Source organism: Diadema antillarum, unplaced genomic scaffold (genome assembly GCF_040938485.1).
Source record: "Diadema antillarum isolate AM-2024a unplaced genomic scaffold, OU_Dant_1.0 seq00000570_RagTag, whole genome shotgun sequence".
Taxonomy (NCBI): domain Eukaryota; kingdom Metazoa; phylum Echinodermata; class Echinoidea; order Diadematoida; family Diadematidae; genus Diadema; species Diadema antillarum.
Genome location: NW_027271508.1, coordinates 585523 through 612346, shown reverse-complemented (window position 1 = coordinate 612346; position 26824 = coordinate 585523). Strand labels below are relative to the sequence as shown.

Genomic DNA, 26824 nt, shown 5'->3' with positions numbered 1-26824 from the left:
CGGCTTGTCCGTCCGTCCGTTCTTCTGTCCGTAATCTATTTTGTCGACAGCGTGACTTAAGAACCGTTGGGAGTGTCGAGATAAAACTTGGCATATTATTACAGCTGTATGTATCATGTATGAGTGGACGAAGTCGTACCTTGTAGCTATGGATGCACACGCTCAAGGTCACCCGTCAATTTGAAACCTCACTATTTCCCCATATCTTTGCAATGCCTGACAGTATTTTCATGAAGCTTACTGTGTACATAAGCAGGGTACCTTGTATTACAGTTAAAATTTACGAGGGAAAAGTTTGGTGGTGGGCCATGTATAGGGTCAACCTCAAAGGTCAAAGAGCAAGTTGAAAGCATCAAAACAGACAAACAAACAAACAAACATTGAGCGGACGGTAAAATTTTAGGCCGAAAATCTGAATTTTGCTCCCGGACTGATAAGACATGAACTGCTACAATTCTTGACTCTTGGCTTCCAACTTCCACTGTAGTCAGACCAAGAGGATTTTATACATGGAGTTCCAACTGGCTGTGTTATTCAAACAGTTGTCAGATTTCTATTGATGTACAAAAGAATTCCACAGGTGTACTTGTGCCTTTGATGATCGATGTTCGACGCCGCCGTCTTGCTGAGCAATTTTAAGATTCATTTTGAACGTTATCATAATGTTGGCCATATTTTGCTTATTTATTTATTGACATGAAATTTCACTTAATGATAAAGCATGTAAAACAAAAGTCAATCCCGTCCAAAAATTTGTGCAAAAGTGTATATCAGAGCTAAATAATGTGAAAATGTTTAAAACTGTACCATCCTGGAAAGCTGGCTTTATCACTTTTCCGCTTAATTTCCATATATGAAACTAATATGGAATAATCTTCAAGTATAATTCTTTATTGATAGATATCAGATTAGTGCCCGGGTATGCCCAGTGGATAAATTTTCATCTTTATTTCAGCATCTTTTGCTCAATTTCTATTCGCGCATCCTCGTGTCTGTATTGTGGCCCTACCTTTTTTAAAGAAGGGATAGCGAAAAGCAATTACCATCGCAAAGACATATCTTCCTTTGAAAGTAGTTGGTGATTATGCAATGAGACACGAGTCAATTGTCTTCGTATCTGCGCGGCAATCCTGTTTGGCACATGCTTCAAATATTTTTGAGCGCCGGCTTCGAACATCTAGCAAAGGAAATAAGACGGTTGTGACTCTATTCTCTAGAACCTCCTTGGTCAGACATTGATTTAGTGCATTGCGGGTACCACCTATAAACTCGTGGTTTTGCGTAAGAGGAAGCTATACCTCGTGCGATGTAGAGCTTTGGCGAATGTGATGAGAAAATACAGTGGGAACTCGATACATGTACTAACAGAGTCTGTACAAACAGAGTCTGTCATGTAAATCGCTGTGCAGTATATCTGTGCCAGTATTCTAAAAGCTAACAATATGACTTAGTTATTGTATCGTTGTGACCCTCGAAAATGTATTTTTTTTTCATCAGTTAATATCATTTCAGTGTAACATGTTGCCTTCAAGCATGCTTTCCAAATACTGTATCAGAATAAATAACTTTTCATTTGAAATCACGTTCTCCCTCGTAATAATGAAACAAATTGAAGCCATCTATATTCGTTGACATAAAACAATAAATCAAGCTTTATTCACCAATTTCTTGTATGCATCAAAACGATTCCACATCCAAGCAATAACTTATCAAAAATATAACGGCCTTTCCAGAATGAGGCGAATAGGTATAACCCGTAACGTATTTTCAATGTCACGAAATAATTTACAACTTCATTGCATGAACATCTACATCAAAATTCATGGCATAACAAAACGGCCTTTTTACGTTTATAGATTTCCACAGCGATAACAACTGATTGGAGAGTGGTCGTCTATGCCTATATCTAGGTGATGTCCCAATATGGCATCTGCACAAAATATTGGATGGTTTCAGTAGCCATTAGCAGAACATATCGTGGTTCAAGTCCTTTGAACGTGAATCTTGATGGGTGAACAAGTAGTGTCGTAAAGCACCATGTCGCTTGCCTTCATCTTTACCCAAAGATACGGAAAAGTCATTCAAACTTCAGCTACCTTATACAAACTATGATAAATGAGAAACTAAGCTTTCAAGAAATGAGATGTCGTCTGTAAGTGAACGATATGCTGTACACCAAAACGACTCTTGGTCCTATGCCTGAATACCATGGTTCCACTATTAGACGAAGTTATACACTGTATTTTTGGCTTTTTGCAGCCAGCGTAAAGCAGACAGGTTATAATGCAGTCCATGAAGTTAAGTTCTAGAAGAATTCCAGAGGAAAACCCAATATTGGTCAAGTTCCGTTTCATTCGTTCCCCAACAATAGTAGCCGTTATTTTTACGAGTACTGTACATCATTACTTTCAACAAGCAACACACGAGCCAAGCGAAATCAGACGTCACTTTATTCAAACTATTCGCGTGCACGTGACATAAATTTTTGATTATGATTAATTTCCCCAAAAGTAAGAGGGGAACCATTCCTCGCTAAAACACTGAAAACTTGAAATAAAAATTGATTCATCAATAAGTGTAACCTTTTTTTCTCTTTTTGTCCAAATCTCTTACAAAATTGCTTACCCGTCACTACATTACTCAAAATGTCCGATCAATGTCAATACAAGTTTGTGGTAATGAATCATGCATGAATAAAGTACCAAATGTAATCCTGCACAAAACCAACAATAAGTCGCCAGACATGGATTTTTAGTTAAGGGCAGATTATGAAAGTATGTACACACTCTTCAAGCTTTAAAATGAACATAGATGGACTCTCCAAGCTTATCTAAGTACAAGTACTATTGGAGAGAACGCGCACACTCTGAAAAAGCGTGAACTGAGAAAAGAGGCTCTGAAGTACAGGGTATATTCAAGTGCTTAATCTTTACCAAACCGTGCTGGTGCTGGCTGTATGGGACAAATTTAATAAGTAAACCACCGCAGCAGCAACTTTGAAGAAATTATCATTACAACGTACCTGGAATTCTGTCCATGATTAATGTCAACTTACAAGGCGTTAGCATTCTCCTTTCAAAAGTTATTAGCGTTGAAAGTAAAGGGTGTTCAAAGGATTTTCAAGAAATGAAAAATGACATATCGGTCACTCAACTCTACTACAAAAAAAAAGGGTCAGAGAAAGGCTGCTGAAAACACACTTTCCCATTCATTGTATGACCCAAAACCTAAAAATGGTTGATGTAGAAGAAGAATAGCTCTTTCAGAAAATATAGAAAACACGAGATTGACTTGGTTGATCCATTCACCTTTTTGGAGTTCTCACGTAAAATCATGAGGTGAGACTTTTTGTTGGTCATGTGATGCAGGGTCACAAATGTTTACGTCATAATGAATTGACAAATTTATGTAGTCATAATTTATGAGTACTGTCGCAAAAATTATTTCATAACAAATAACTTCATTAACATAAACACAAGCACTGGCACAGTACTTGGGAAAATCTTCACTCCAAGATATTTTTTAACCTTCCCAATTTCATAAGACAGTGGTTACAGAATAAGGGTCTATGTCTATACTGTGTTGTACCGCTTGCATATAGTTAAATGCTAAAACAGGAATAATCACACTGAGTGGGTATTCACGATATGACCCCATACCTGAACCCTTCTCACATTCTGTACGACCAAAATAATACTCACAATTTACTGAACGTTATGACAGTGATGTTTTACTGCAGTAAAGTTTACGAGGGCATGAGTGCATTTATTTTCGGGTATTGTATCAACTGGACGAGGCTCGTCTTTTCATGGAGTTCATAAAGTTACTTTTACTTATTAACGGCTTTGTTCGGTGTCAAATTTGAAATCTAGAATCATAAAAGTGCAGCCCTATTTCATCGCATTCTAGGTTATTTCTTTTTTCCCTCAGAAGCACCTATCGAATTGATACTGAATAAATGAACTGAAACCTAGCTGCCGTGGATCTGAAATGTTACTACTGCTTGGTACTAGGTCTGCTACGTGTTATGCTCTCAGGAGTCTGTGAAAAACCGCCCACTCCCGCTGCCTCTCCTCGCAGCAGTACAGGATCATTTCCCGCGGCTCGCAGGACGCGTTGCAGCACTCGCTGACAAATCCGCGGTGCCCGCTCCTCCTCTCCACGGAGTAGAGCGTGGAGTCCCCGCCGAGAGAGGGCGTATGCAAAACTCGCGTTGCCGATCGGAGGAAGTGCGCTGCGTTTCGTTTGTGAAGGAAAGGCTCTGCGTTGAGTTGAGAAAAGAATGAAAAGAGAACATTGACTTGGATTTAAAACCATCGTTCAACAATATTAGGATTTTGCTACGCAAGAAAATCATCATATAGGCCCTATACAAAGCAATAATGATGATTCAGCAACTACAACTGTACTGTACACGTACTACCAACAGTGGACTGTCCTGCATGTTCGACGTCTTAGGGATGGTACAGCAGTATTGGTGGAGATGAGAATTGGGCTTTTAACTTTTTGCGAGATACCAAAAAACCACTTATGATATAGTACAGAGCACACCACATTAAGAGGAATTCAAAGTTTATTTGATGAAAATCGGGTTTGAAATGACTGAAACATCCAAAAACAAAGTAAAACAAAGCGATCGTAATAAAGTCACTGGGTCCCACACTTTATTAGAATCGCTCTTTTTTGATATCTCAGCCATTTCAAAACCAATTTTCATCAAATAAATGTTGAATTCCTCATAGAATTACATGCTCTGTCATATTTCAGAAGAGGTTTCTCATTATCTCACCGAAAAATGTTAGAAACCTGAAATTAGGTCTCAACCAAAACTGTACGATCCCTTTAAAGTGCTTTCTTTTGTTGTTTTGTGAATTATCGACTTACGGTTGAAATTAAAATTCTCTAATTCAATCAATTTCTGTTACCGCTTTGAACAAGAGACATTAAATTAATTATTCACCATTTACAGATGAAACAAAAACCCAGCTTTAGTGCTTCAAAATAGTTCTGAAATGTGAGTTAGGGATAAAAACAACCAGTGTTTATCAGTATCATCAATGTCAAGTATCGTAAAATATACAAATGTAAACATTGCTTCTATATGGACTAAACCGTCTACAGTTATGGTTTAGTGAAAAAAAATTACTTGTAGATATATTTTCTCATATTTTATTGCAAAATTGTTATATGTAGCATGTTTACTGATACAACTGACCTATACACACATATGCATCAAATATGATAAGTCGAACGTTTTTTAACTTTGATATTCCTTGATATGTTAAAAGTGAGATATCTATAGAAAGGTTTTATTTGTCTTTATCTGATGACGGACGTACTTCAGATTGTTCAAAGATGGCGTTCAGACAATTTTTTCAATGAAACTCTTCACATCTTATACTCGTGAATATATTTTATCATTATTAACATTTCATTTGTTGATCAATTTCTTCTTTTATTTTGAGAGAGTCGTACAGACAGACAAACAGACAGATAAAGAAAACTTTCTTACAGCCGTGCAATGTTTCTGTAACTAAACCATGTACGGTCAAACGGGCTTGGCAGAAATGTGCTATTTAACGAGTCTTGGGCAATATAGCTTTAGATAATACTAATTTGCTGAACAAGGCATAGGGAAAATGGCGAATATGACATAAAGGCGATGTAATACAATACATGGACATTACGCTTCGATGAAAAGTGACACTTTGTTGTTTGACAGTTTGCCGCTGAACAGTGCAGGGGGTGGGGAGATACATCCCACCTATCTTATTCACCCTATACAAGTTTGCTGGAAAAGAATGTTGTATTTCATGGTGTTTCACAGTCCTTTTCACTTCTTTCTCTCCTTTCGATGGCAATCACTTACTGCAAGACCACCTGAGAAAGAATTCCATTAATAGATCCTACCCCTGACGCTCTTTACGGCTATCACATTTGCTTCACTTAACGATGAAAATTAGCACGCGTCGTATCATAGCTGAAAGAGTAACCCGACTTTTGTATAAAAAGGAGCATTCCTTGCATGTATCGTGTTTTTAGAATGGTTAATGCAATTTGAGTCCCTTCAAAAAGGAAAGACTGCTGTGAATGTTCTTAAATTCCCAGTGTTCTGTGTATTCCGTAGCAAAAGATAATTTAAATGCAACAACAGTTAGCATTCACACCCCACACGTAATTTGTGACTGAGTACCATCAAATGTGAGAGAAAGTTAGACATGGCAAATGCCGAAAAAATGGATTCGATCACCATGCTGGCGGCGGGAAGATGGGGGGGGGGGGGGAGGTTGAGTTAGTGTAGGACTTGTCTATTATTTCAACGTTATGAGTAACGAAATAAATTAACTCAAGAAAATGAATGGTTCTGAGGTTGTTTTTTTTTATTACAGACGTCGAACATTGATTTGAAAAAGCTCATTATGATCTCTTTTTTCTCAACCCTACCACTTTATTACATTCAAAGCAAAAATTGTTCACGTTGTCTTCTTACTTGCTGGTGTATATGATGATTTCGATGAACCTCGTTTGTCGAGGCTGGCGTAGCAGCTATCGCACATTGACATGATGGTCTGGGCGGCCCGTCCGCAGTGCCATCCCTGACCCGCCGCAACACAGACGCACAGCAACAGAACTGCCACAGCGACCACTATCAGCTTGTTGTTGGAAGACGCCCTCATTGACACTTTGCCCCATTCTACCATCTGTACATCAAATGGGGAGAAAGTGAGGAATTTAAAACCGCTTAAAGTATCATGCTCCACATCCTTTTGAAAAATTATTGACAGTTCTAATTTAAAAAAAAGAAAACAGTACAAGAAACTTCTTATGATATCACTTTCAATGCGTTAGATACCTCGCTAGCAAAAAAAAACAAAGAAACAAACAAAACAAACAAACTACAATGTGTAAAGCAACAGGAACCATTAAACATGCCTTTATGTATAATGTGTTCAGCCCAATAAGTTAGTGCAGGGTTCCACTTTGTGCATGAGCAGAAGAAAAAAAAAAGTCATATGTACCAACAAGACATACTGGCTTTTAAATTCGCTGAGATAAGCACCTGTGATCATGATGATGCAATGATTAAACATGAATAGAATAATCCTTGGTGTTGGCAAACACGTGCACCTGACAGCAAAAGTAGTATTTGGAATATCGAAGAAAAAAAACAAACAGACAAAAACGATGGTCAATACATTTAATTAAAAATAATGAAATGGATTTCTTCTTTGTTTGAATATGACTGATGAATTCCATAAATTGTTTCGTCGGGCAAGCTCCTGCATTTTGTGAAACAATTGAAATGCCAAACCAACTGAGATAGAGAGAAAGAAAAAAAGTCATGTACCCATCATGCTTACATGAGCCAACTCTGAACTTGCTCGTTAGCTAAGTGGTAAAACTTACAAGAAGTAATAACAAGTATATGTCTTTAGCTCTGGGGGCATTTCCTGAAGCGTTTCGTCTGATATTTTCTCTGACAAACTGTTATAAGCTATCATAATCCTTGCATTTGATTGGCTGAGAGCAAATTTGTCAGACAAATTTGTCAGACAAAACGCTCATTGAAATGCCCCCCCCCCCGATTTCGCTGATTTTGTCGGCAGTGTGTTCTTCGTATGGATTCTATGCTCACTCAAGTTTTCTATAAACGAAATGCTTCGACGTATTCCTTCCTCACGTGTAGGCCTTGAAATACGTCTTTCCATCTGCAACAACCCCTCCCACCATCACCACTCCGCACACACACACACACACACACACACACACACACACACACAAACAGCGATGCGTGCTAATTTATCATGCGTTATTAACCATGAGAACACGCGACCTTCCAGAATAGATCAATTTTGTCTCCCTCTCCCTCTAGAGGGAAACAAAATGGAAGAAAACACCACCTCAATTTTCACCCATCTGCTTAATAATCTCTTGCTTTCATTTAACATAGATCAACCCAGACTGTTTCTTGCATCGTTATTGTATTACAGGATTGCGGTGTCAGAACTAGTGACTCCTAAATCAATTCAGACGGATTTCTTTTTCGTCGTAAATATAGTAACATGGCATCTGAGAGAAATCAGGAATACTCATATATTTCTGGTTTGAAGCAAAAGGATCACAAATTCATAGATACAAGAAAAAAATCTGTTTTACGTGTATGTGCATGCATAATGGCATACACTTTATGCAACTATGCCTTCACACAAACACATATTATGTGAGATATATATAGATATATTGATGTATATGAAGTTCAAGATCAGAATAATGATGCAGATAAACATAAACAGAAAATGCGATATATATTATACCCAATCTGCACAATCATTATGACTGCGTTGTGATATTGTACCCAGTTTATTAGTCATTATTTTCTTTTAATCGTTGACATTAACGCAGCAATAAATTTGCTGCGAGGACTGCCATTTTTTTTGGATAAATTTAATGTAATATTATGATAATTGAAAAGATGAATAGATAAGACTCCACAAGTTTATGAAATCACAGACAAGTAATTGAAAAAAAGAAAAGGAAAAACAGCTTTTTTGTCCATATATCTCAATCACAAAGGAACACGTTATCGTTGTTATTGCATGCAAAACAGTCCATTAACCGCCGGATGGTGTGAGTGGAAACAGTTATTGATTACGCCCACGCTCAGAGGCATGACAGTTTGGTGTCATAGTGTAGTCGCGTCAATATTCGAATCTTGGTATAGACCCGATTGAAGATGGGTGAAAGCAGACTCGAAGTGATCAATGAGCTCCGTAGTCAGGTAAGGTCAAATTCCCCTCAGGTGTAGCTGGCTGATTGTAGTGCACACCAGCTGTATATGGTGGGGCTACTTAGGAATATCTCAAACATGGTAACACCTGCTCTGATCTACAATTTGATATAGTTGGCATTCCGGAGCCACGGCGAACAACTCTCAAAATAGGAAAGACAACCTCTGTATTGAAGGGGAGAAAATCGAAGAGTTGATTACCATAGCCGCTCGAGGACATTTTCACGGTAGACTGGGATGGAGTGGTGATTATGGAATAATCATTCACAATAGAGAAGCAACTTAATCATTCACAACAGAGGAGCAACTTGAGAATAAGGAGTGCGGGAATAAGAAAAAACTACACCGAGTGAAGTAGGCAAATGTACATATATTTGCAAATTGTAAATCCATTTTCAATTGACTCTGTTTTACAGATTGTAGCAGTAAAAATAGATTAAAATATCGAATATCACTCAAATGATATGACCTGAAAATTTCGTATCCAATTGAGAGAGAAATAGGCCTACACAGCCGAGGAAGCATCCAATCTGTGCATTATGGGTGAAATGGATTATGAAGTAACAGTGACAAGATGAAGCATATTGTTTGAGAGAAAATATTATAATATGGTGTGCTGTTTATGTACTTCATGAAGTATTGCAATACTTAAAGGGTTGCTACAATATTAGTGGAGATGAGGAGTGGACTTTTCACTTTTTGCGAGATACCAAGAAACCACTTATGAAATAGCACAAAGCATGCAATTTTAAGAGGAATTCAAAGTTTATTTGATGTAAATCGGTTTTGGGATGGCTGAGATATCCAAAAACAAAGTGAAACAAAGCGATCATAATAAAAGGTGGGTCCCATATCTTATTAGGATTGCTCTTTTATAGATATCTCAGCCATTTCAAAAACAATTTTAATGATATAAACGTCGAATTCTTCTTGGAATTACATGCTCTTTCACATTTCGTAAGAGGTTTCTCATTATCTCAACAAAAATGTTAGAAACCTGAAATTTAGTCTCAACCAAAATTATACAACCCCTTTAAGGTATTACTACAGGGTATACTAAACAAAAGGATGCGACTTTCCGTAATCTCATAAATGATATAGGTACACCTTTGATGTGCATTTGGTTGCATGCAATGAACATGTTTACCCAGTCGTAGGTTACACCAAACTGTGACTTGAGGCATGCAGACCTGTTATTAGGCAATTCAGAATGATTATGTTGAAGCACAACTTATACATATTGTGAAATGGCAAACATTTTGGATTTGATGTTCATAACTTTCTTTGAAATAGTCCTTAGGGTGATATGAGTGAAATGGTCAGCGGATATAAAGAAAAGGGAAAGAGATGAGGTGATGAAACTGCTGAGCAGGATTAAAGTATTTCACATTGGGAAACTGACAAAAGGCAAGCAAACAAACAAACAAACGAACAAATGAGTCTTTAGATCATTAATACGTGAGTCTTATCATCATTTAAAATATTGTCAATTACAGAATATCACTCCTCCTTAGGATGTATGTATGGCAGATATTAAAACAGGAAGAAAGTTAAACTAAATCAAATCGGACAAAGATGATCAACAGCTTGCAGCGAAAACACTATCATTTCGATTGTAGGTCACTTGGTACGACTGGACACCTTTTCCCTTCTATTTCAGCTTAACTGACATGTAATCCTTGCTTGGAAATTATTCGTAAAAGGATTGACTATAGAAAGTACCATGGCATTGATGTGACACAGTCAACGGTTCGGGTAACCAGTACAAAGCAAAAACCGGGTGGCGCTTCAATTGATGACCTCTTGTTGATACGCAAATAGAAACTGCGTTCATGCAGGCCTCCATATAGATAACGACTCTGCCAGCAAAGGGCTTGGACAAATGACGGCTTGATAGCAGGCCATAGGGGATCATTACAGAGAAGACAAGGATGAATAGGAATATTGTAGGTCAATCAAGGACAGATAAATCTATATTACGTCATTATCACTTCCGTTCCTCGTAGCATTACACCTGCAGCTATTCATCCTTCCCTTTCGTTCTTACCGTGACGTCACAAGAAAGGAACTCTTTAAATCAATTGGGGGGGGGGGGGTGTCACACAACTTTCCGGTTGCTGCTCGCAAGGCAAAAATGTACACAAGTAAAGAAAGTAAGCTTAAAAAAAGAACACGCGGCGAGGAATCTCGACTCTCGGTTGAATTGATTAGCCCCGCAGTGTATGGTAATACGTTATCCATGCCGTGTAACGAGTCGTTACTCAGACCTACATAATGGGGTGTGCATTGATCTTAGCCTAAGGGAATTGGGGGGTTCGGAGATTTGAAGCCCTAGTTGCTTGACCCCTTGTTGCGGTAAGGCACGATGGTGTCAGCTTGACGACATCGAAATTATGATCTTTTTGACAGCGAGACAGCGACTGTGTGTGCTCTTTGCCAAGGAAGAAGATTATCGGAGAGAATCAGAGAGACAGCAATTTTCTTATTGCATGAAAGCCTACCCTAGGTACTTGTAAAAAATTTTGTTTATAATGTGCTTCTTCGCTTTACATTATTAAAATGTCTTTTGTTTGTTAGAGCGAGTACAGGGACCTACTTTTGTAGTAGGTCCATGGTGAACACAAGGGGAATCACCTGAAATTTTATTCCTCCTTCTCACCCCACCCCACTTTTTTTTTCATTTTGCACGATCGATTCATGAGGGGACTACATAGAGTAGACAAGAGTACGTATTGTGCATATTGTGTATGAACACTCTTCATTTTTGCTTGCCTTTGTTTCACATATTGTGTTAGTTGTGCACACGTCATACTCGTGTATCCACAGTTGTGGTTGGCCCTCCATCGCTATACAGTGGGTAAACAATGGCAACGATCGGTGTTAAGAAAGCTGAGCCATTTTATGGCTGTATAGGCCAGTAGAGTATTCATTGAATCAGCTGCCAGCTGAAAACTGTACCACTGTTCATACGGTTATCTGGTTACAATTCGTTATTCCGACTGTTCATTATTCTAAAAGTTCGTTATTCTGAAGGGTCTTTTTTTTCGGAAGGTTCTTTAATCCGCAAATGAAAAAACAAAAAACAAGTTTATGATTCTAAAGGTTCGTTAATTTGAAAACGAAATAAAGTTCGTAATTCCAAAGATTCGTTAGTACGTACACCTTTTCTTCTTGTTTTCTCATTTTCGGTTTAACGAACCTTATTCCATTTTGGATAAACGAATATCTAGGCAAACAAAATTTGTGTGTTTCCAAATAATGAATCTTCTGAATAGTAAACCTTACTAGTATTTTATTTTGAGATCAATGAAACCTCAAAATAAGGAACACCATCCATTCAAACTTCCCTCTTCTGTTCTCAAGACTTTCGCTTTGAAGGTTAATCAGAGTTCATTTTACACTTGGTCTTCGACGTCAAAGTCTCATAACTAATATTGTATTATCATTACAATTACATTACTAATATTACTACTACTACTACTGCTACTACTACTACTACTACTACTACTACTACTACTACTACTACCATCACTATTACTACTATAGTGGACTCCCGTTATAACGAAATCCTCGGGACCGGCAGTTTTCTTTCGTTATATCGAAATGTCGTTATAACCGAACAAGTAAACAATAAAAGATATAAAGCCGATAATTTGCGACCTGGATTTTCATTTCGTTGGAACTGGAATTTCGTTATAACCGTGTTCGTTATAACGGGAGTGCAGTGTATATTGTTACAAATGATAAGAATGGTCGTAATATTTTAGGTAATGAACACTGTGAAATGATAATATCAGCAGTGGTAATAGTACAAAGGATTTCAATAAATAAAAGGGGGCCTCCAATATAAACCTGATCATTCTACTCTCCCCCCTAAAAAGAGTTGTATAGAAAAACTGCTGAAAACTCATTTTTCCCCTTTGTGTTATGATCCCAAACTAAAGAAAAAAATGTAAAAGAAGGATAGCTCTTTCAGAAAATATGAAAAACTCCACCCATTTCACCTGTTTTGAGTCCTCCCGTAAAATCAAAGGGTGCGACTTTTTGTTTGTTTTGTGATGCATGGTCACATAGCTAATTAACACTGTGAAATGACGATATTAACAGTGGTAATTCGTACATATAGCGATTATGACAACGTTGTACGATAATGCAAATATTAACACCATACTCTTTTTTCGTTTAGGTAGGGCTGTCAGGGTAGCCTCCTAGCAATAACACTCCTCATCCAGGGAACCCTGCCTTCACCTAGCATTGACAAGTAGCCGTGCACACGTGTAAAACGAACTTGTTGGTAAAACATCTTGTCAAGGATTGGACCCTAAGCTTATTCTGCGTAAGAAGAGTCTGTAGAACCTCATCCCCACCAATGAGGTATGGCCTTCGGGTTCTTTTTACGCTGCTATAATTACATTTTCTGCTGTGTAACATGAAGAACAAAATAATGATTGTATTTGAATAACAGGACTTCAAATCTGTAGTCACAGGGATGAAGATACTGATATTTTCTGATCTGTTACGAAGTAGATATTTGTGTTCACTTTATTCAGTGGGACAAATTGACGAGAAAACTAAGTATTAAGTACATTCAGTAGGCGTTGTACAATGGTATGAATGTGGTTAGTATCAAGTTCAAACATGGGATGTTTATTGACTGTGCCCTATTGCTAGCGGGCATTTTAAATCCTGATTGATCATGAAGCAAAACAAACAAGGCGAACATTTAGAAATCAAAGCCATCTCATCCATACGAGACAGCCCTATAGATCATGGAAAGGGCGAAGGATGAGAAAGAGAATCCAAGAATTAAAGAAAGTTTGACAAGAATGTGATGTTTGTTGTGATGGAATGTGTCATTGGAGAACCTTCTTTCAACCCTGGATTTGTCTAATCTTGTCACATACACAACTCGCACATTGTCTCTGCTGCATGTTAGTGCATGTTATTACGCAAGTGCCGCTCAACTTGCAGCATTTTATTATTCCGTGGTGAGTGTCTTCTCCTCTTTGTTCCGGCGGAAGTTGAAATATGTGAAAGAATACGCGTTTTTTTATGACTGATGCAATATCGCCAGAGAAACACCTGCTTCGATTCCTGGAAAACCAGCGAGCTAAATACATTCCTTGGTATCACACGCATCGAATGAATTATCGAATACATGGATATAAATAGATTTCCTGGTTTGTAGAAAAAGGGCAGGGATCTGTGACGCATGACCATATCAAAGACTAGCCATACATTATTATACAATTGTATCTTCAGCCACTCCTTCAGCCCTGGACAGCCTCCCAGAGTGCTGACGAGGACTATCAAAAATAATGACCAAAGTGTATTGACAAATGATGACATCGCAGATGAGATTAACTTCGCCGATGTTTACAATGTGGCTGGTTATTCCTTTGATCAGTCTTGATGCTTTGGATATCCGACGTAGAAAACCAGGCTAGCGCTGAAACGGCAGATCAGAAATGTACAATGTTTCCCTCTCGGCTTTTATTTGGGAAGCAAGGGGAAAACAGCATCTCAAAACAAATCAAAATTGATCTTCATCAACCTACACCACGAAGCCTTTGGACATGCTGAACAATCGCGTCTCTGTGTCACAAATTTGGAGCACTGGGTGGAATTTGCAAGACGTTTAAGTCGAAATCTTCTGGAAATTCTGCGAATTAGTCATCCGAAGCCTTTAATTCTGCCCAACCTTTGTCCTTTTCAGCACCAGACACATCAACTTGATTGCGTGACAGCAAATTTCTTTGCGACGTAATCTAGACATGCCGGTTTATATCTTTCGAGTTAAGAAAAACTTCCAAGCTTTCCAGAAGAGAAAGTGCCTCGACGAGTTCTCACATAATTATGTCAATTATAACTTACCTAGGGCCTACTACGAAATAGGTAACTAAGAGATGATTTCAAACTTTTAAGTAACATTCACTTGTCTTCTTATTGGTAATTGCTGGTCATAATTTAGCATTGTTTATACCAGCTGCATTACAGACAGGGAACATGAGGTACGTGCTTGCATTGTCAAAACATATCCCTTACCAATCTTGGTAATTTTTGACACAAATGATAAATCCCACATTCTCCCTTGACATTTGTCTTGACCCTGCAACCTTCTTTTGCTAATCTCACCTACTCTTCGGATATGATCACTCAGGTATATTTTTCATAAGGGAGAGAGAGAGGGAGAGAGAGAGAGAGAGAGAGAGAGGGAGGGATCCAAGAACAGTCTCTTACAAGCGGGCACACGCTTATAAGAGACACTAAATTCGTAGCAAAACATAGTGAAGCAGTCTGAAGACACGTGAAAAAGCCGTTACCTTCACTGGAAGCTGCACACGATGTTCAAGTGACTTAGATGGTACCATCAAATGTCATACAGTGACAGTTTTATTACAATCCAGTTAAAAAAAAAGTATCAGCTATGATTGCAAATGCAACTCAAGTGATTATATTACTGCCTTTAATCTCTAAAGCCCTGGTTTGTTGAAAAGAAAAAGAATATGAAGACTTTTTTTTCTCATTCAAACCGTTCAGGTACAACTCCTCTAAATAAAGAGTCATCGTTGCTGAAGTAGCATTATAGTAGATATGATGTCAAGACATCATCCATTCCTTTTTTTATCTTGACTTCTATAATCCAAGCGGGGTTATGTGTCTAAAATGATCGGAGATTTTATGGGTTAATTAAGTCATCTCCTCGCTGAGATTCCACATCATGGTGTTAACCAATGAAATCTCAGGGTCCAAAAAATGTACATAATTTACGTCTATGTTTGATCTCGGATTACTTTAAATTTCACCGGTGTTCATATATGTATAAAAATGAACACAAACATTGAGATGATATCTCTTGAATTGGAGACAGTGGTAACTTTAAGATCAATTAGAAAGATGATTTCTGTTCGTTGATGGATCAAATTCGGAGCAAGAGAGAGGGTTCGAGTAAATGAGAACGCCGAGATTTTTTTTTTGTTCGAAAGTATGACTAAGTAATGCGTTGTACATTACAATTCATGGCACATAGGTCTGAAGGGAGAAAGGTGTATCATATTCGCAGGATGGGGCGAGTAGGCGTGCAACATACGCCCACTAGCATGTCTGCGGAGTTATGATTGTGATGAATGCGTCTCCTAGCTTCGTGAAATTCCCAGCAGAAAGTTTACACAGTATATGAAGTCATAGTTCTTTGAAATACCAACAACCAGACTGATTCAGATAACTGTTGCACGTAAAGGGGGAGAAATTCAAGCTCTGATAAAAAGAGACGCTGTTTCCTGGGAGATTACTGTATTCTTGTCTTCACATTGCGATCATAAAATACTAAATTTGATTGACCTTTTCGTTAATGTATCGCCCCTTGTGTCCAGACGTGACAAAATGGCCGACACTTGAAAGTACACTTTTGCCCAGTGTTAATGTCCAGCGTAACCCCTGGTCATAACCAACATGGCGTGTAATTCTCTAGCAAAGGGACAAAAAAGGGGATGGAACGTACCAACGTTGATGAGTCCGTGAAAAGACATTTCATGAGCGGTAATTTCGTTTACATTGTTTGTGAACTAACAAGTAACAACTAACAACAACGACTTTGCGATGAGTTTATCGCTGAAATGTAGAGTTTATTCTTTAGACGATATATCTTTTAGGAGAACTGGTAAAACGTTCTCAGGACCCTGCAACAAAGTAACTCTGATACCAGTGGTATGAAATGAGAGAGTTAAAGCGAAGCATACAACCTTACACTGTCATAAACCGGAACATAGACCGTTTACATGCAACGATCAAAGTGAGATCGTAACAAGAGTTAAAAAGGAAATCACTGAACGATGTATCAAATCAATGTTTACCATTGTCTCTCTCCGAGATGCTTGTCGTTGTTGTTTGATTTCATGGTGTGTGTGGGTTTTTTTTTTTAATTCTAAGTGAATATATACGCAAAAACTTGATTATTAAATCTCTTTACCCCTGGCTGATTTGGCAATGTTTCAAATGAATATTCACTATTTTTCTTTATTCATTTTTCCCTTTTTTTCGGATTTGAACCTATTCAGGAAGTTGATCTCTGTAGTCATCGTTCAGTGGGCACAAAGCATCTCGCTTTATGCATGCTAATCTCTGTTCCAGCCAAGAAAATGGAAAACTCGAAACTGGTTGCTCCGGCACTAATGGAAATTCATGTCACTCTCGGATAAAAACAAACTTACAAACACACACGAACACTTGAATTTAAGTTACAGCTGTATAAACTATACAGTCACGTCTCAGATAAAAAACAATCACGAAAGAAAAAATAATTAGATACATTTAGTTTAATACTCAGAATCTTGTCAGAGTTAAAAACTAAAAGTGTCTATGATTATCTTCATTTTTTCTATAGAATACAAAAAAAAAAATGCTTTTCAGTTTGATTGATATAGGGGGAACACACAAAGAAAAGCAGTCTTTCGCGATAACGTGATCAGCATAACGTGTATGCACTCGATTCGTGTGTCCAGAACGCCGTTAATGGAGACGTGTGAAATTTGGGAATTGAATGCACAATTTCACAAATTTAGAAGACCTGGTAAGGAGGGGAAAATTGATTGATAATGTAAAATCGAGAGTGACTAACTGCCAGCTTGTTATCAAACAATTACTTGAAAACGAGCTTGTACGTGTGTATCATATGAGTTGATATTGCCTCCGAAGATCGCGCATTGAAAGGTCATTTATTCATTTCATACACAGAAATACAAACATACACACTTTTATAAGAGGGCTTGTCTGTAAGCTTGAGATACCATGGTTGTCAATAGCAGAGGTTCATGAACGCCCATTTCAGATGGTCCGCGTTTATAATGGAGGAGATTATACATTATTTTTGTCCCAGTGTCATTAATGAAAGCAGTTGTTTAAAGGCCATGCAGACAAAAATGCTCGAGCGTTTGTATACTGGACGAGGGAATGTTTGAAGTCAATAATCTAAGCTGTCTCATAGCCCTCTTCCAAATCTAACACCATCCAGTTCATTTTTCATGTCGGTGGCATGGTAAGACGACATTTGCTCCTACGGCAATTGCTACGATCTTTGATATTTTCTTCAAAGACTTAGTGTTAGGGTTAGAGTTGTGATAGGGTTTTTAGGTCTAGTTTAATGTGAAGATTCGGACTAGGGTTGAGGTTATGTTTGTGAGTGGAATCTATGTTTGGATTAGGGTGCAGATATTTCAAGAGAATTGTCGCAGAAGCAAAATGTCGTGGAACCCAGTGGCACACAATGACCCTGATTATAGCTGTGATAAGTTTGTATAATGAGCTGTGGCGAGGGCTCACACACGCTTGGCCCAAATCGGAACCCAGAGGCCATTATGGCTTGCAGAACATATCTATTCCCACACCTCTTAAGATTTCCTTAAAATTCGAGTTGTTTTTTTTTTTTGAACAGGATAAACGTGGTTCCTCCGAAGCACAAATTGCCACCATTTTTTGAATGAAGAAGATTGTCTCGCTTGTTGTTTCATGTTTTATGTATTCACAGTTTAAAATGAAAATTGAGAACAATGTCTACCATAACGGATGAATGATATCTTAAGATGATAACCACTTACAAAAGATGAATAGGATCACATCATTGCTGGTGATTTCATCATGTTCATACAGGGACCTCTACTAACTTCAACCTTAAAGGAATGCCAGTCATGGGTATTTTCATCACACGTCATTGTCTGTATGTCTGTATAGTGTGGGTGCGTGCGGGCCTATATATGTATGTGTGTGTGCTCGTATGTCTGTTCGCGTGCGTGTGTCTGTAGGGCGCAGGTGTCCCCGGAGGACATGGCTATTAAGAAAAACAATTTACACGTCAGTGAGATACATTAGCGACTTCTTGACTTTTCGAATCCCTCTGCCCCTCTTTTTTTCTATTCTTTTTACCTTTTTATCTTGAAACCTCTTTTACACTTAATGCATGTTTCTTTAGGCAAATGCATCTCTGCAAGTGTGTGTGTGTGTGGGGGGGGGTGTGCGTGTGTGTGCGTGTGTGTGTGTGTGTGTGTGTGTACGTGTTTACCTGTCTTATCTAGATACGCGGCGAGACATCAAACTTCAATGGCTTTTCTAAGGTATGTCAGGACGTGTCAGACAATATTGAAGAGGGCACTGAAATTCCTGTGTGTTTATATTCAATTATTTCTCTAGTTTTTGTTAAACAAAACGACCTGTCCTGAGTTGGGAGTAGCGCACTTCACGGAGTTTCGATTTGTGATTACATAATTGTTATAGCAAAACACATTAGTGCGATAAGCTGAGTGAAAGAATGAAATATAAGACAAATACACACGGGATACCGTTGTGCGAAATGGAATAGACAGGTCACGATGGGATTCTTGGACCGGTGTTCAAACAGAATAAAACACACACAGAGAATGACAGTAATTATGAAATGAAACTCTAAATAAGAATAATATCGTTTCACAAAGTTTCACAAAACAGTGAATGTTTGGTACAAGTAGTAATTGATGTATAATCGTCATTATTATCTACTACTTGACAAAACAGATTCTTATTGGCCTGAACATGATTCACATCCAGTTACAGAGTTACAAAGTCCAGTTACAACGTCCCAACCTTAACTCCGTGGGGGAAAAGGTGTTGCAGTTTCTAAATTGACGACCCAAAAAAAAAAGCATGATTTTCATAATATCACAATCTGTTTTGAGAACAAACGAAAGAGGGAATAGTAAAGGGATAGCCGCATCTCATTTTCTCGTTAGCTTGTAAGGTTATACAGGCTGTGACTAACACTACCATGTGTAAACAGATGAAGCTTTCAATTCACTTTCTTATACGCTACAAACTTTTACCGATGTTAAAACTAAAGATGGATTGATGTTAAGGACCCATCAGAGATCGCTCACGTTTTCAATGAATATCTTATTGATATCGAGTTAGCTTCTAATTCTGATGTTGACGATTTTACTCATTACATTTCTGAACATTTTGAATCATCCATATCCCTCCCATCATGGAAAATTAAATTATCAAAATTGTGCCATCTTTTGAAACCAATAAATCTTGTGGCCATGATAGACTAAGTGTAAACCTGCTTTAAAGGGAACCAAAACCCCATATATTAATTTGAAATTAGTGTAAGTAGCAATATTAGTTGATCATATCAGCTGAAGTTTAAGGAAAATCGGACAGCTGAATAATCATCTCCCCATTGATTAATATGTTCAATCCTTCTTTTATTTTGGGAACATTTCCAGACGCCATGAAAACTGGCGAAGTAATTCCAGCATTCAAAAAGGTTGATCCTGCTTAAGTTGAATATTATCACCCAATCGTCAATTTAAATTGAAAGGATAGGTCTTGAGATTCTTTTTAGATGCATCAATAGAAGGTGCTTGTCGAAGAGATTTTGGAAGGCTATTCCAAAGTTTTGGGCCCATGTATGAGAAGTACGATCCCCCAACTATACTTGATTCGAGGTACCTGTAAGTTTTGTGAGTTCGATGAACGGAGATTTCGTGGGGTTTGGTGAAGATGAAGAGTATTTTGAAGGTAGGCAGGGGCAAATTTATGCAATGTACGGTAGACAAGAAGAAGAATCTTGACGTTAATACCTTTTTTTTCTACAGGAAGCCAGTGTAAGGACCGAAGTATTGGGGTAGTACGTGTATTTTTCTTATAATCGTCTTTACAAATTTCTGGTCGATAACAACCTCTCAACCCAAACCAATTTAGCTTCAAGAAGGACTTTATGTTATAAATCGAGTATGCCATAATGCAGTTAGGCGGATGAAATCATTAACAACTTGTCTGATGAAGATCAAACTATTTGATTTTTTTTTATTTAGACAAAGCTTTTGCTACAACTGATCATACAATCGTAATATATAACTTATCAAAACTAGGCATAAAAGGTATTGTCCTTTCTTGGTTTGAAAACTACCTTTCTAATCGTACACAGTTTTTTAATAAAAAAAATTCTTCCCACAATGATATCACATGTGGTGCGTCCCAGGGTTCTATTCTGAGACCCATCCTTGTTCTCAAATAATGGTGATATAATAAATTCATCACATTTTCTTAATTTCATATTATTTACTGACGACACAAATACATATTCCGTTCACACTAATCCACAAACACTCTCATTAACATTCAGAATACAGAACTGGCAAAAACGCAATAGATTGCCATTGAATGTATAGATACGATCTGTACTAGCATATGCACCAATTCTAAATCATTCACATATTACTTCTATTGAAAGTGTTTCTGTCTATAAAAATAAAGTCTATATATATTTTTTAAACCGTAATCCTTGACCTGACCTGCAAGGAACAAGTTCATGAATATGTACTTCTATTTCAAATAGGATTGGTATTCTTTGGAAGTTTAACCTATATACTAGCTAAGAAATAAGTCCTTTAAATGTGTATAACACTCTTGTTTTCACATGTTTACCATATGTAAATTACTGTGATACTATGTGTGGTATAAACTTTATAAATCTAGAATTGATTCGTGATTTCTATCGCAGGAAAAAGTTATTCGAATTTTTAACGAATTCTGCCGTCAATGTTAAGGTCATAATTATGTATGTCCCTAGCTGTCTTCGTCTGTCTTTATCCTTGTCTGTGTGTCTGTCTGTCCTTTTCCTTATCTCTGTTTTGTATCTCCATCTATCATAATTTCGTTTATCACTACATATCATATTCATTTATGTCAAGGGCCGCCACACTCCACACAAGTTCTTTATTTCTAGACACGCGCCCCCAGCATGTTCAAATTGATCGTATCGTTATTAACTTTCACTCATGTACATCGTTTGCTCGAAACAAATGTCATTGAACTGAACTAAACTGAACTGCCTATTTAGCTCATACCAATCCTTTATTCAAATAACTCACAATCATAGAAGAACACAATCTTTGCCCCGACAAATCTGCTTTTTTTTATTTCCATGTATGCATCAACAAATTACTACCTATTCTTTTTATTCATCTCAAGCTGCAATGTACACTCGTGTCCCACACGCCATCGCAATGACTTTTATTTAACTAACCCAAACTCCTCGCCCTTAGATGTATGCGACACCACGGACCAAATAATTCATTCCCTCCCCGAACAAATGAAATCATGCATATAGTTTTCCCTTTCAAATCCACTATCATAAAGCACAAATCATATCAAATTACGAAGATTAGTTGGTTTCTGACTCCTTTTAGCATAAGTTATTTTGGGTCACTCTCCATGAGTCTTTTCAACATAAAACCATTGAGTAAACACAACTCATGCATTAAAAAAGGCACGTCGTACCGCATGCTAGTTGAGCACCACAACTCACCGCACCTTTTATAGCTAAACTATCTACTGTTATCAGCGCAATAACGCCAGAACAGCGGATAACCTGGCTTCTCTTTCGCTTCATATATACGATATAAATAAGCTTATACTTTTTATCTTTTTCAGATTGACGTCTCTACAAGCTGTTTGCTTATTCAGAGACAGCGTTTTGCATCCCCATCCCACCAAAGCACTCTATTGTAATTCAGTCAGATCACCGTTTGTTCCTCTGTCATGTCTATCCTAAATAGCTCTGAATCAACACAATAGATCTTTTCATTCTGTTATCAGTCTATCGAACACGTAACTTGATCTATGTTTGAATGTACCAACAGTACGTCTCATTGTCTTGAAAATGACTCTGTCTCATTAGGGATATATATTATGTTCAATTCAGAAAACTATGACTAAATGTGAATATGCTCGATTCGAAAACGATAACGCAAACATATACCATGCTGTTACTCTCTCCATCATAGAGTCAATATGATCAATGACGAATTAAGCTTTAAAACATAAGATAAACTCTTTCTTCGTGAAAGTCTCTCTAACTCTATACCCATTATCTATCTATTTATTAATTCCCTGCCTATCATATATCTACTTATATATTCCCTGTCTATCTATTTCTATTCATCTATCCATCCATTCATCCATCTATCCATTACATCTATCTTTCCTTTGTATTGTACACATTTCCATCCGGAATTTTAGTGCTGAATCTAAGGTATTTTGGATCGAAACCAGAAAGTGTATAGTAAGTATTATCCTCCACTTCCTTAAAGATCTCTGATGATAAACACACAACTACTAAAAGCAATAGTCATCATGTAACGTCGTGGTACAAAATGTTTCAAGTGCAGCCAAATCATCCAGGTTGACCAGGTAGACTTGTAAGTTGTGTAATGATTATGAAGCACTGCTGTTTTGCACGATTTTGTTTGACGGATAGCTACCATTGTACATGTTGTATACGTTTGAATTGCATCAAAAGACTCAGATTGCATGGTTACATAAACTAGAGAGTCCGTTCAGTCTATTCATGGTGAAAGTCCATCTTGAAGAATTCCTGGGTATAGACAAAACTATTGTAATTTCATGTTTCTACATCAAAAATATCTCACTGATCAATAGCTATAGCAATTATTCCATGGGTTATAATTTTATATGCATAAAACGCATAATGTGTATATCTGAGCATCTGCTAGTGATGATGATCTCCTTCGTTTCATTTAAATTGTATCTTATCATTGAACCGCATTAACGTGAAATCTCAAATTTTCAATATGCATAAAATGATAATGCTCGATGATGAACAATGCCGCACGCTTATATCAATCATTTTACCTGTTCCCAAGACTATTCCCACTATTACATTCGTTAACTTTGTTCAACTGACTAAATGTTATACATGTATTCATGTATGTAAAGAGGGATAAATGAAATAAGATCAGGTCAAATCAAATATCATTCCACGCAAGAATAAGGAAATAACTCCCACAAAATGATACGAAAAACATCTTGCTAGTAGGAGTAATGCAAGAATGAATCCAATTAGTCATAAAACCAATCTAATTTATAATCTAGAATATAACTGTAGAAACAGAAGGTACACGAACACGCACACACACACACACACATACACACACACATATATTATGTATATATATATATATATATATATACATATATATCTGTATATATGTATATATCAATAGATAAATATATATGTATTTATATATATACTACGTAACTGCATCCATGCCTGCAATTACAGTTAAGACGATAGTAAAGGTTATTATAGACAAGGATTTCCTACACAATATAGGACTGACTTTACACATAAAGTTTCATGACCTCGTTTTACCCCGGTCAGTAGCAATCCTCAATAATTTGCTGCAACTATCAGCACCATGGGAAGACAGTGCTTCTGTTATTCCACCCGGCATCATCGAACACTTTCGCCCAGATCCACGACGACGTCATCATTACCAACATATCTTGCGCCCGCCGAGGATTTTCGACGCAGATCACGATCAGGGTATATTTATCCCGCGCCATGTTCCCTCGTCATTTTTCATTCCAAATCTTCGAAAGCTGAATGGGATAGTTTCCTTTGTTCGCTCCACCCACCACGCACCCGCTACAGCGTCTCGGGGCTCTAACTCTTGCGGGGTATGGAGATAACCATTTGCCAAATGGACAGAGAGAGAAAAAAAAGTCGTATTCATTAATTTCTTCCTCACAAATTCCCTCTAATCGATGCTAAAAGCTAACAGAGACGAGATTTACCTAATAAGAATGAGCTTAAAGGCACGATATTGAGGTCTGTTTCTCATTTTAATGTTTGGATGAATTTAATAGAGATTTATCTGTTATTACGTTATCAGTTGATTTATTCCACTGCCACAACAACAAGTTATAGGATTTTCTTAAATTACGTAGTGTCTACGTTCTAAACGTTTATTGTTGTTGTTGTTGTCGTGTGTGTGTTGGGGGGGGGGTGCGTGTGTGTGTGTTTGCGTGAGGGTGGGAGAGATGGGTAAATGGAAAGTGATGATTGGTATCATCGCAAAGACTAACGGTAAAGATGAATACATAGGTCTATATGTACATTTAGTATAGTAACAATAGCCCTAGGTTGCTTCTTTTCCCAATTAGGCTGATATTCCCTGCAGGGTGAGCATTTGTCATTAGAGGATGGATGAATGAATAGATGGATGAAAGAAATTTTAAATTGCACTGCCTGTCGATTTGACTAATGAGAAAAATTATTGTTCCTTGAACTTTTTGCGAACTGGCAAGAATGCTTACCACATACTACATAATATCATCACGATTGCACAAGGGAGATTATGCAAGGCTGGTGAATCTTATACAATTTCACCGCAGGCAAGTGATGTAATATCCATTGTAAGTGCATAGAAAGTAAATTCTAATTAAAAAAGAAGAATGACAGCTGTAAGAAGTTTGGAGAGTGATGACAATATCTAAATGTAGGTAGCCCCTCCCCCCCCCCCCCACACACACACACAAACAGATACCTTTGTGTGAGAACTATGAAACACTTAACTTACAACGAAGGCGAATATGTCCGTCAATGAACATGAGGAAGCAGACAGTATTGAAGTTACGCATCCTTGGACGTTCCAGGGAGGTGTTAAAGAGATGGTGTGGCAACTCTTCGTAATTCATGCATACACATGTTTGGGTTCAAGGCGTTACAATGGGATGTCTAGCATTCCACTACGCTTCTAAGTCATCCTCGGCACCGCTCTAGTTGCAAGACGAAGTTCGGAGACGAACAACGCATTTCACCTTTCGTTGAATAACAAGCTTTATTTCACCGTAAAACTTTAAATGAAATACTCTAATTGATTTAGAATAGTTTAGGAAAGAATTCAATATCATAAACATGTATTTCTAGTTTCTTCGTAATGCGCAAATCGAAATGAAATGAAAATTAGGCCCTCTTAAAAACCTATCAAGTTTCTATAATGCGCACATTTCCGCATGTTAGTTTTCTATCTTTTAATCTGGGATATTTTGATCTTTCAAATGAAGTACTCCGCTAAAGCGTGTTCCAGCGTGCTTTTAAACTATTTGCTGTTAAAATTGTCAGTTTTACACTGCATCTTGATTTGCTGCTCCAATTCAAGGTACACAAATTCACTGTTGCCATCACATTGAAAGAGAGAGCGAATTGCAGTAGGGGCAAGTATTTCTAGATGTGAAAAAGCTAGTCCCGATTATTGATGCTCTCTTTTGTCAAAGCACATGAGTAACACCTGTAGTTGAACGCATAACTTCTCGACGGTGCCGCGCATGACTGTAAAGGAGAGCGGTAGTTGTCTCTCCTCTAGCACCTCCCTGTCCAGCCTCTACACCATGTACCAGCTGGAGTATCTGTTAACTCGTTCCCTACGGAAACTGGGTGGCCTTTGTATTAAGTCTATGGGTAATTCAGAATTCAGGATGGAATGGGTTAATGACAACGAGAAAGCTTCAAACAGTCATCGTCATCTATAGGCCGCGAGGTGGGGTTGGGATGGGGCGCGAAGGGGAGACTAAGAAATTGTGCCAACGTTACTTTCTACATGCAATCAACGGGTCCTTTAAGAAACACACTTGCCAGTGTGGGGAAAGTGCGATCACACCTTTATTTCTTTACAGCACTTTCCGTTCGCTGAAGTAATTACATTTATAAATAATCGCAGGCATCAGTGATCATAGAGCAAAGAGGCTGTACTAAGACGATTGTGAGATGCAAAACGAAGAAGAGGTAAACATACTCTGCAAAAAATTGAATTCCTATTCGAACGAGCTACTCTCATGACTTGGATGTGATTGAACCTTGCCCACGTGCATCTCACACTCCTCGTAAGTTAAAGGATGATGCGTTGTAAAGTGCCTCATGGGATGGAAGGAGAATGTCACACACCCTCCATGACGACCGGCGTAAGAGTTAGGAGATGCCTCGATTAGTATAGCAACTGATCTCCCAGAGCCAGACTTTACGCCTTCTCGTCTGCATCTCTGTTGGTTTAAACGAGACCTGACCTACTTCGCGAGATTTCCTGGGCTTTTTCTCTTTCTTTTTAAACCATTTAGTACCATGTCCATGTGTCTACGCCTGAGTATGTGCCCATGTGCCCATGTGTGTGAGTGTGTGTGTGTGTGTGTGTGTGTGTGTGTGTC

General features: G+C 37.9%; 1 protein-coding gene across 1 annotated transcript in view; it reads right to left on the bottom strand.

Annotated features, from left to right (window-relative positions):
• Window positions 1-1630: 1630 nt before the first annotated feature.
• Window positions 1631-26824, bottom strand: part of LOC139735338 (uncharacterized) — a 28885-nt gene continuing 3691 nt past the window's right edge. The window contains exons 2-3 of the mRNA XM_071646085.1: window positions 6491-6701; window positions 1631-4261 (exon numbers count right to left, since the gene is read on the bottom strand). Of these exons, the coding sequence (XP_071502186.1) occupies window positions 4026-4261; window positions 6491-6701 (447 nt within the window). The 3' untranslated portion in view covers window positions 1631-4025. The remainder of the gene's footprint in view (window positions 4262-6490; window positions 6702-26824) is intronic.